Here is a 10737-nt window from a genome sequence, read left to right on the forward strand (position 1 = left end):
GGGGCACCCTGCGGTGCCCATCCCCGCCCCGGGAGCCTTCCAGCCGTTAGGGAGACCAGCCCGCGAAACGGTGAAGGAGCTTTGGGTGAGTCTCCTTTCTCTCCTCGGAAGCCACGAAGCGGGCAGGGCACAGTGCAAGCTGATGCGGGAGGCCTGTGTTGGTTATTGTGGGCTAGCGTGGGAGCCCGTGTGATAGACGTGGGCACTTTGGAGATGATGGATTACAAATTACCTGACATCCCTGCCTCTTTTGCTTCCCTTTTCTTCTGTAACTTCTCCAGTAAGGGACTGCGAGCTTCCAAAAAGCACCCTGAAGGAAGCGCAGGCTTTCTTTTTCCTGATGCCTACTCCTCCTCGCTTCCCCTCGCCATCCCTCGCTGCTGTCTGTTATGCTGGGAAGGTGGGGTGACTCTGGAAACTCAGCTCATACATCTAGGACAGCAAATTCAAACGAACAGATGAAAGGCGGTTAACTGCAGCATTGCTCCAATCGGATACTCCAAAACTTTAAGCTGAGGGAGTATTAAATGTGTGATTCTTGGGCCTGACCTTGTGACTGCATTGAAGGGTGGATCTCTTGGGATGCTGTTGCCTCACTGGGGCCTCTGCTTAAGAAAGGGTTTAGGTGAGGACGTGAACCTAAACCTCTAAGAACACAGATTCTTTATGCTACTCTGATACAGATCTTTTGTACAAATTTGAGAGTCGCTGCAGCTGGGGTTCTAGAGAGATGCTTAAGTATCTTAATTTTATTTATTCTAGCAGATCACTGATATTCCAGGAAGTCTTTGTGTACAGTGATAAGATTCTGATTTTAAAAGGGAGAGGAGAGTAGCTCCCTATTTTGTGGAGGTTGAAGTAATTCTTTGTGGGTCTGAAAAACATGGTTTGTTGCAGCTGAAGCAGGTTGAAAATCAGTGGCTAAGGGCCTGATTGGAATGCCTGTGCCGTGTCAGAGGTCCGTGTGAGGCACCTGTGTTACCGCTGGAGCCAGGCTGCTCCTGGAGGTCTTTGAAGACGTACACAGTTTACGAACAGTGGTGCTGCCATTAGTGGTTAGAGTTTGCATGCCTGCAAAGAGTAGGGATAAAATAATGAAACCAATAAAAACTTCTTATAGAAAATTAGGTACACCGTAGCTTAAAACGTGTAAGGTGCAGACTCCACTGTGTAAGGAAAGCTGTTGGAAAATAGATGCCCAGTGTCTGCTGTTTGATTGTTGGCACGTGGTGTTCAGTTTGGCGCAATAATGTGCTGCCCTTTATAATTGTCACAAATTTCAGGCTACGCGGGGAAGTGGTCACGGCGCCAAGGCTGTCAGAGTTCAAGGGGTGTCTGGGTGATGCTCTTAGTCATATGGAGGAGCAGGGAGTTGGACTCCATGATCCTTACGGGTCCCTTCCAGCTCGAGCTATTCTGTGTTGGTAGCAGACAGCAGATGAGTACCTCTGTTGTGTAGTGTCGATGGAAGATGCAGATCCTCACCTGAACAGCAATGTTTCACGGTGATGTTGTGAGAATACACCCGTAAAACGGAGAAGTTCTTGTGTTATAATAGGATATAGGGGTTTGAAAAGAAAAGGGATATGTTCTAGTATGTTACGAGAACACTTCTGTGGCTTTATTAAAATAGTGTTCCTTGTGCTATTAAAAAGTGATTGTCTAAACGTTCCTGTGTCTTAGGAATCATTAAGTCTCCAATCCTAACAAAATGCATCAAAAAGGGAGGGAGACAGTGAAAAACTGTGAACTGGACAGATTTTAACTTTTTTTTTTTTCAAATAAAACCCAATTTAAGAAAACAGGAATTAAATTGAGGAATCTGTCACTCTAAAGTGTGAGCCAGAACACAGCAATGATAACGTCTTTGGTTTTTGCACTACTGGTGATTTCTGACAGCGTGTTGTTGGTTATGGAAGGTGCTTAAACCTTTCACAGTGAGCCCTGCAGATTTGTCGTGGCAGTGTTCGCGTGCTTGTGACTAAGCACAGAGGACAGTTGGGTCTGAGCTCAGCGGACTTAGGGAAGTGGATGACTCCGTGAGCTGACTCTGTTAATAAGATAGGAGCCAGAGGATAACCATTCTTTTTGTGATTACTTTCAGGTTCTGGGAAGGATGACCACTCTCACACGGCAGGACCTTAACTTTGGGCAAGGTAATGTGTTGTGCTAAGCTGCAAATTGGTGTGATTGCAAGGCTGCTTCTTGTTGGCACATAAGCTTGTGGGATTGTTGTTGGAGGGTTGGTCTGTCCCTAAACTTCCTGCAGCTAAGCGGAAGCAGGTGAAAGTTACGCAGGGAAAAATACCTTAAAAGAAGAAAATTCCTATGAGTATATGGTATTGCTCTGCATGCTTCCCCCCATTCCCTACTTCAGCATCCTTTACTTTTGCTTTTCAGTTGTTGCAGATGTTCTTTCAGAATTTCTGGAAGTGGCTGTTCACCTTATCTTATATGTCAGAGAAGTTTACCCTATTGGGATCTTTCAGAAGAGGAAAAAATACAATGTACCTGTCCAGGTAGGAGATTTTCCTGGAAGCTGACAGCCACATGGACAAGCAAAGCAGCAGGGATTAGTCAACACTCACCACAACAAACTAAATCACTTCCAGAGTTTGTTTTAATGTGCAAACTCATTTTTGAAGAGAATTTAATTCCTATCAAAAGGCAGAACGACTCTGTAGCTGAGGATACAGCAATACTCAGGGAACAAGCAGATCATGGACAATAGTAGTAGAAGGCTTCCCCAGCTATATGCAGTAAGGTAACATGAAAGCATGCTTCCTAGGAAGTAGAGATGGTTGGAATATACTGTTCCCAATATGCTATTGTGGGTATATATTCCCAGTATATTACAACTCTATGGGCACAGTGATCTGCCTCCGCTAACTAATCCTGCCATGAAAGAATTACTGGTTTGAATTGGCAACTTAGTGGTGAAAAGTGCTCTTTGAAGCGCAGCTCAAGTGCCTTGTAACACACTGGTGCTTCTGTTTAAATCTTCCCAGTTAGCGTTGTCCTGGTTCATATCAGAACACCGCTCTGACTATTCTCTGTATTTGCTACAGATGTCCTGCCACCCGGAGCTGAATCAGTACATCCAGGACACGCTGCACTGCGTAAAGCCGCTGCTCGAGAAGGTAAGATCCTATCGGGGACCTGGGCAAAAGTACTGCAAATGGTTTTGACAGAAAGTAAGAGAACATAAATACTGTCTTCATTACAGAATTTATTTACAGTTTTACAATACACTAGCTGATAAAGTTACTAACAAAAATAACATCCATAATCTTTACTTGCAGTTAAGGGCCTTCCTTGCTGCTGATCATTGGCATTTAGTTTGCATCTAATACATGCACATGAGGATATGCATCATATATTTTCAGTTACATCATCCTACATGTTAACTTAACGTTCTGCTTTTGAATAGATTTAAGTTTAAGCACCTATGGCAGAATAGTTTGAATGCTTTGTTGTAAGCCAGCAAGCAAACGTAGGTTTGAACTCAAGGTTTTGTAAGAGAAAGGTGTGACCATATGAAGCATTTCAGGGCGTAGGATGCTGGCAGATTTTGCATTCTCTGCTCTTTACGGACAACTTTAATGCACATTTAGGGAACGGAAATAGATCGGTTTTACATTACGGTAGTACAAAGCTGCTATATTTGGTCAACAGTCTAAGCATATCTTAACTTCCTCATCATTGTCCCTTCCCGAGTGATGCAATGAGATGGCTGTACATTTCCTCCTTTGTTCCAAAGCAGTATCTGGAGAAATGTGCTGTTTAATGCACTTCATCTCCCTAGGCCTTAGTGATAAGCTATCAGTTTAACATCTAGCAAGAAATGGCTTTGCAAAAATATTTTTTATGATCAGTGAGAATAATCTGACAGCGCTCAAGCTTTGGATAACTGCTATTGCTGTGAGCCACAACAAAGCAGCACACTTCCATTCTATCAGAAGTATGGGAAGCACACTGTGGGCAGAAGACAGCTGGTTTTAAGGAAGGGATTTTCTATCTTTGTTCTCGCAGAACGATGTGGAGAAAGTTGTAGTTGTAATCCTGGATAAAGAGCACCACCCTGTGGAGAGATTTGTCTTTGAGATCACCCAGCCACCTCTTCTTTCCATTAGGTAAAGTTTCCATTACTGCTTGCCCATGGCATCCAACACCTGCCTCTGCAGAGGTGGTTCTGGAAGCAGCTCCAGGCCCCAGTGCTTTGCTGCATGCCAGTAACAACTGCTGTCTCCTCAACAGTTCGGAGTCCCTGCTGTCCCACGTGGAGCAGTTACTGCGTGCCTTCATCCTGAAGATCAGTGTGTGCGATGCGGTGCTTGACAACAATCCCCCAGGTAAACGTGTCCATGCAGCCTGATAGCGTGGCATTGCTTGACTTGAGACAAAAGGTAGCGTCCGATCCTCTGTTAGTTGTCCCCTGATCTGGAGCCTACCATTTTCTTGCAGGTTGCACCTTCACAGTTCTGGTTCACACACGGGAGGCTGCCACACGAAATATGGAAAAGATCCAGGTGATAAAGGTGAGCGATATCTTTGGCTACCTGATTGTGAGAGAGCAAGCTGCAGAGCAAACACTGGAAATTACAGAGTTTTGGCATCTCTAGGGTTAAGGCCGCTAGATATTTCAAACACGTACGTTAGCTTCACATGATGCACTTCACAGCTTTGCTTTGAATGTGTTAAAATGGCTTACACTGGTGAGGTGACCGAGCACATTCACCATACTCCAGCCGCAATTGCAAACAATAGCTGCTTCAATGCCTGAATTAGATTGTAACAATACTTACTGCACGTAATGCCTGCTCAGTCACTTAAAAGTACTCTGACATACAGAATGGGTACTTGAATTTGATCAACAAAAAAAGCTCTCATCCCACACCCACTATGTGTGGATGGCTAGTTCTTTATAAATAGCAAGAAAGACTAAGGTTCAAGTAACTAGTGGGTTTTGGGTGCACAAATACATTTTATCTTGCAGGAAAGTGTGTGCAGATCACTTCTTAAAGCAAGATTATTTTTTTTTTTAAGAATCCTTGCTTAGGTACAGGGAAACTTTTTTCCCCAAGCCAAGTTATTTTGGGTGGCCTAAGGCACAATAAAGCTAGTGAAGTATAAAATTGTTTCAAAGTGGAAGTCTGCTCTGTACTGTTTAGTAATGGAAATGGGTAGTGTAGTAGGCCAACCTTTAAACTTGCAAGGCAGGACAGAAGTCCATGCCCTGAGCATTTTGGAGTTGCAATTAAATGCTGGCATAACGCATAGAACATGCTAGCTCAGGACAGCTAAGAGTTTACTTACTCCAAAGGTGACATCTCACTTCTTTAAAAGATAAAGTAGGTTAACATTATAGTTTGATGCTGTAACTGAAGATACTGTCCCATGTCTCAGGGCCAAGTGTGCAAGTGTCAAGTTCTGCTGTTGTGAAAGGTTTGAGTTACCTGTTTCTTCCCTCAGAAGCTTGATCTCTCGCTCACTTAATGCTGACCTAGTGCTGAGAAAGAGAGCTCTCCTGACAGAGCCTGCCAGCCTCTCTGTAAATAACACCTTGTGTTCCTGCCCCTAGGATTTCCCATGGATCCTCGCTGATGAGCAAGACGTGCACATGCATGACCCCCGGCTTATTCCTCTGAAAACTATGACATCTGATATCTTAAAGGTGAGCGGTGGCTGAAACTGGATGTAGGTCTAAGCTTTGTCTACTCTGACGCCAGCTCTGCCGTTTTCTGTAAGGTAACAACTTCCATACTGCTGGGCGGTAGCTTAGGCTTGCAGATGCCTGTGCCAGTAATCAAAACAGGGCAAGACTCATTTAATTAATTAATTAATGGGAAACCTGGTTATGGGGGAAGGTACAAACTCTTCCTATTTAGCCTGTTGCAGGCTTTTTTTTCCATTCACCTACCAGCACATCAAATGGGAACTGATGCTTGTTTCTCTCCTCCAGATGCAGCTGTATGTAGAAGAACGAGCCCACAAAGGCACCTGATTTCAAATCTTCCTTGCCTTCAAGCCTCATCTGATCTTCCAGTGGAATAAGATCTCACAAACCATACCTTGATAACTGTCTCTTCAGCTGGCCTTCTGGGTGAATGTAGAGCAGCTGCTGCCTCTTTATTTCAAGTGCTCTTACCACTGTATATAGAACTGACTTGGAATGTGGAGCCAGAGCCTGTGTTCCCGTATACGCTCATGTGTGAGAGTGAGTACAGGTTTTGTTACAGTGAATCCCTGGGGGCAGGGTACAGGCAACTGCGGTACGCAGTCAGTGCTTTGTACAAATCCAGTTCTCACCTTAATAGGGCATCTCCATTGCACATCGGCAGTGACATACAGCGATCTGTTACATGCTCCACTAGAGCAATGGACTCATACTAAGGGTGAGTGAGGCCTTATGTAGTGTCTGTCCACTGTGACTGTCCTAAGTAGTCTTCAATAAATATCAAATTTTACCCCAGTTGAACTAGGCTGAGCTCTGTCCAAACCAGCCTCCCCCCTGAAATGAGGAAGTATTTTTATTTTGTATGGAGCTTTGTATCTTATGTGGAGCTTCCACCACTTTTTCCATACCTTTTCGGGAACATATGTGGACTCTGTCAATTCCTGCGAGAGGCTTTACAACCTTGGTCTCTCCCTTTCCATGGAGGGCTTTCACCCACAAGTAGCATTAGCAAGGACACTTGCCAAATGTCCTACTCCTAACAGAGAGCAGACGAGGGAAACCCTGTTAATCCTACACCTATCAAAGGAGACGGAAGGAGGCCTTAGTATTGGCTGTATGCGTACAGGGGTAGAACACATGGTTCACAGTACCCGAGCTGAGCTTGTTAGTCAGACAATTTGATGATGAGACAGCTGGGATTGTACCTCCCTGCTTCCTCCAAGTAAAAAGTGCAAGAATACTGTAGATGGAGGTTGTGCGCTGCCTTAACGTTTTATACAGGGTTTGTACTGAACAGTCTAACCAAGTACTTTGGTACTACAAAGGTAGCATGGAAAAAGCTCAGCACAATTAAAAGGCACTTATGTTTTAAGGTAGCCACCTTAAGGGATTTCTTACCTCCTCTTTCTCTAGCTGTTTATTCAGACAACCATGGGCTGTATTTAGACACGGAAGGCATGTACCATTTTGATCATACACACTTACAGAAACAGTAAGGAATTAAGTACCAGTGACACAGCATTTATGAAAAACGGTTGACAGTTTCCTTATGCTATGAAAGATACATGTTTTTATACATAATTAAACTGAAATAGGAAAATACCATATGAAACAAATCTCTCTGTAGCAGAGCCCTTGAGGACAGCATTGATAATTTGAAATGAGACATTTTAGCCTTATCTTTCATAAGTTCCATAAACAAAGAAGAAAGGGTTTCTATTTGAGACCTAGTGTTTGGCTGTAGCACAAGGACATACTAACTAGAAAAGATAGCTGTCATATTTCAATGGTCCTAGTCTTCTTCCTGTGGAAGGGCACTAGTAATTGCAGTAACATCCATGGTACAGGAGGATGAAAGATGAAGACACAAGTCCTTCCAAAGGCCTGAGCCTGCACAAGTTCTGCTGTGAACAAGGAGAACTAGCTGCTTGTATTTGAGATCAACTGTGCAAGACAAAGACAGGACACTCACCCAGAGAGTACAGACAAGTAAGTGCACCTGAGACCACCCGGTTACAGTCCTGAGGTAAAAGCAAACACTTATATTGTGCCTTCATAACAATGTCAGGGGCCCAATGGTGATGCTGCTGTTTGTCACTCGGATCCCATACCAGCCTGCCCAGTATTGGGTATCTTGGCCTCCATGCTGAAACCAGATGTAACGAACTCCAGCCGGGTAATTCTGGAAGGTGTGAGAAATCTGGAGAGAAAGAAGAAAATTCCTCTTAATTTTCCTAAATAAACCAGCACTGACCTACAAGCTTGGACAACTACAGTATATGAGTCTTGGCCTCAGGAAAAGCTCTTTCATTGAAAGTGCATTGTACCCCTTTCTGAGGGACAGGAAAAAAGCCTCTCTTATTCAGCCTTCTGCCTCGAAATCCTCTCCAAGTCAAACGTAACATTAAGCTTGATGCCTAGGTATCGTTTGTCATGAAAGCAACAATGTAATGGGGAATCTACAGCCAATCAAACCAGTTAAACACGTTTAGCAGTTTAAGAAAAGTAATGTCTGCAATACTTTAAATTACATCCATGCAGTAGTTTTAAAACAAAGCTTTTTGATCTAATAAAGCAAAGAACTGTGCTCTTACAACTTAGTTATTCAGACAAAAACTTAGGTGAAAACCAGAAACAATTGAAGAGACAGCTAAAATAAGACAGGAAGCCAGGGGATACTGTTTAGAAAACCCTGGGCACCTACAAACTGAACCTAGTTCTTTCATAGCATTACTGCTTCTTCAGCATTGTCAACAGCAAGGACTTACCTTTGGTATTGAGTAGAGGAGGCTGAAGAGCAGAGAAAGAAGGTCCACTTGGGACTTTTGGCCAAGTAAGACTTGCAAGATTAAAGTGTCGCAATACTGATGTAAAGCTACTGCCCACAGGGCTGCCGCTTACCTCTCTCCACGTTGCATCACTCCACTGCTCTATAACTATTGGCTCGGGGTGGAACTCCTCAAGGACAATGTAATCTTCAGAAAGCAGCCTCACCGTAAGTTCATAGCGACACCCACAGTCAAATCTGGCAGCATACCTAGAGAGGCAGGGAGTAATCAAGGAGCAGGGTTGTATATACAGTGTTCAGTTTCCTTTAGTGTTCAAAAATGGTCTCCAAGGGGATCCCCGTCTGCAGAGGAAAAGGAGTATCATGCCCATAGCTATGGAGAAATTCTAAAACTTCCAGCTATCCCACTGTCCGCAGGATTGCCACCTCCTTACAACCCATTGAATAAACCTGGATTTAGCTTATGCTTCACTGAAGAGCTACAACTCCCAAAGGATAAAGAACTCATAGCATGAAAAGCTTCAGAGGCCTAGCTTATCTCTAGGCCAATGCCAGAAATTCTGGTTTTCACTGCATACGCTTACCAGTCCTTGACTACAATTTCAGGCCGTTTCTCATCCATCAACTGATTCCAGTATCCTTCTTTCTGCAGGGTAATGAGTTGAGACTTGAAGCATGGCCTGCAACAGCAATAAAAATACAACTTCACAAAACACATCTCTTCCCTCTCAATGTCCGCATGTTCCCAGACAGCTGTACACTCACCAAAAGCCCACCTACACCTTGAAGGCCAGCAAGGCTGACGTGGCTAAGGCATGCCTTTTTCCATAGCCAGAACTAGACAAGGAGGTGAACTGATGAGCTTCACCCCCAGACAAAAGGAATAGTTACCTACAGGCTGGTCCCTGCGCTTGTATAGCATATGTTGGTAACAGGAAACTACTGCTTAATGGCCATAAAAGCAGCTAATCCTCCTCTGGTGACAGCTTTTATTGCAAGCCATTGCATGACAAACACCCCTACCACTCTTAGAGGTTCTGGAACCTTGACCTTGTCAGGTAAGTGCATCTGATTCGCTTGCCCAACCTTAACCTTTGCCCACCACCTTTGGTAGAAGAGGAGCAGGGATCCTATGCGGATTACCACGTCTATAAAAAAGTTAGAGAAAAGTCCTGGTAAGGACATGCTGCGATCAATTCTCTCAGCGGTACACCTGTCTCTTTAGATGGACTACAAGGTCAATTAAGCTCCTTCTTTTACTCACACGTGGGCTAAGGTTCAGTGACCTGCCTCAAGCCTTCTAACCGTAGTGCCTTTGCAGACAGACAGGAGGAACCAGGTCTCCTAGCTCCAGACGACTGGAATCCAGTTCTTACCCGTAGGAAGTGACAAAGTATTTCTGTACTTTGGGGTCGGGCATGTCTTTTCCATGACATCCAGGCAGATTCTCAATCTTCCATTTATCTCCATCATTTTTATCAAGTTTCCAGTGCTGAAAGTTCTCTAAAAACACAGATATCAAAGATGAGTGTTAGGACCTCACTTCAGTTTCCAGCAGTATCTCTGCTTTTGTTAAAGAATCAGCTACACAAGAATACTAGGAACCTACTTTGATGAGTTTTCAGACACGCTGCATTTTTTCTACAGCTGAAAGCAACTCCTGTCTTTACACTGCCATTACTTTTAATGTGGCTGTCAGCAGCTAGGACAGGAGGTAGCAACTGGCTGACCACATCAGAAACTCATAATCAGGAATAAAGTAGAATTACCGTAGTCATATTAGTCAAGTCTTTGACAACAAAAAATTCCCCATCTGCCTGAATGGTTAATCCCAGTACCTGATAGTTTCATTACCGTACTGTACTTGTTGTGCAAATTAACCGTCACCGTCTGCAATGCCGGGGCCTTAGTGACTCCAGAGATTTTTCTGTTCGCAACCACAGCTATGTATTTACCAATACCTTCTCTACCCCCGGTGGTTCTGTTGCAGATGTTTACTCGTGGATCTGACCCAGCAGTGATCCATCAGTAGCTGGCCAGACCCACGTCAGTAACGCAGGACACTGACTCACTCTGACTGTTAGGAAACTCTTAGCCTTCTACCATAAATAATTAAACAAACCTTCAGCACAGGGGTTTTTGATTAAGTTCCTCTTCAAGTTGCAGAGCATGTAGTAGACCTTCCAGTCCGAGACGCTCCTGTCCAAGCTGTGAACGTAAAACCCCTCGCGCTGGCACTTGCGTTTCCACAGGGTGGTCAGGTCCACCACGC

At 44.1% G+C, this 10737-nt stretch overlaps 2 protein-coding genes across 2 annotated transcripts; one reads left to right on the forward strand and one right to left on the reverse strand.

Annotated features, from left to right (window-relative positions):
• The first annotated feature begins 2109 nt into the window (after positions 1–2109).
• On the forward strand, positions 2110–6467 carry MAD2L2 (MAD2 mitotic arrest deficient-like 2 (yeast)). The gene is made up of 8 exons (XM_009698463.1): positions 2110–2156; positions 2401–2519; positions 3069–3140; positions 4033–4133; positions 4258–4352; positions 4465–4538; positions 5582–5674; positions 5963–6467. The coding sequence occupies exons 1-8, from the start codon at positions 2117–2119 to the stop codon at positions 6002–6004; spliced, it is 636 nt and encodes a 211-aa protein (XP_009696765.1). The 5' UTR covers positions 2110–2116; the 3' UTR covers positions 6005–6467.
• Positions 6468–7637: 1170 nt separating this feature from the next.
• LOC104155664 (F-box only protein 6-like) lies at positions 7638–10732 on the reverse strand (the record flags this gene model as incomplete). The annotated part of the gene is made up of 5 exons (XM_009698464.1): positions 7638–7877; positions 8579–8714; positions 9050–9145; positions 9842–9968; positions 10588–10732. Coding segments are annotated over 5 exons (651 nt in total), but the record flags the coding sequence as incomplete, so codon positions are not given.
• Between the last annotated feature and the right edge of the window lie 5 nt (positions 10733–10737).

Source organism: Cariama cristata, unplaced genomic scaffold, assembly GCF_000690535.1.
Source record: "Cariama cristata isolate BGI_N322 unplaced genomic scaffold, ASM69053v1 Scaffold44064, whole genome shotgun sequence".
In the NCBI taxonomy this organism is placed as follows: Eukaryota; Metazoa; Chordata; class Aves; order Cariamiformes; family Cariamidae; genus Cariama; species Cariama cristata.

Coding starts and splice junctions, on each gene's coding strand:
- MAD2L2 (XM_009698463.1), top strand. CDS start 2,117: ATGACCACTCTCACACGGCAGGACCTTAACTTTGGGCAAG. Junction 4,134..4,257: donor CCACCTCTTCTTTCCATTAG/GTAAAGTTTCCA, acceptor TCTCCTCAACAG/TTCGGAGTCCCTGCTGTCCC. Junction 5,675..5,962: donor TGACATCTGATATCTTAAAG/GTGAGCGGTGGC, acceptor TCTCTCCTCCAG/ATGCAGCTGTATGTAGAAGA.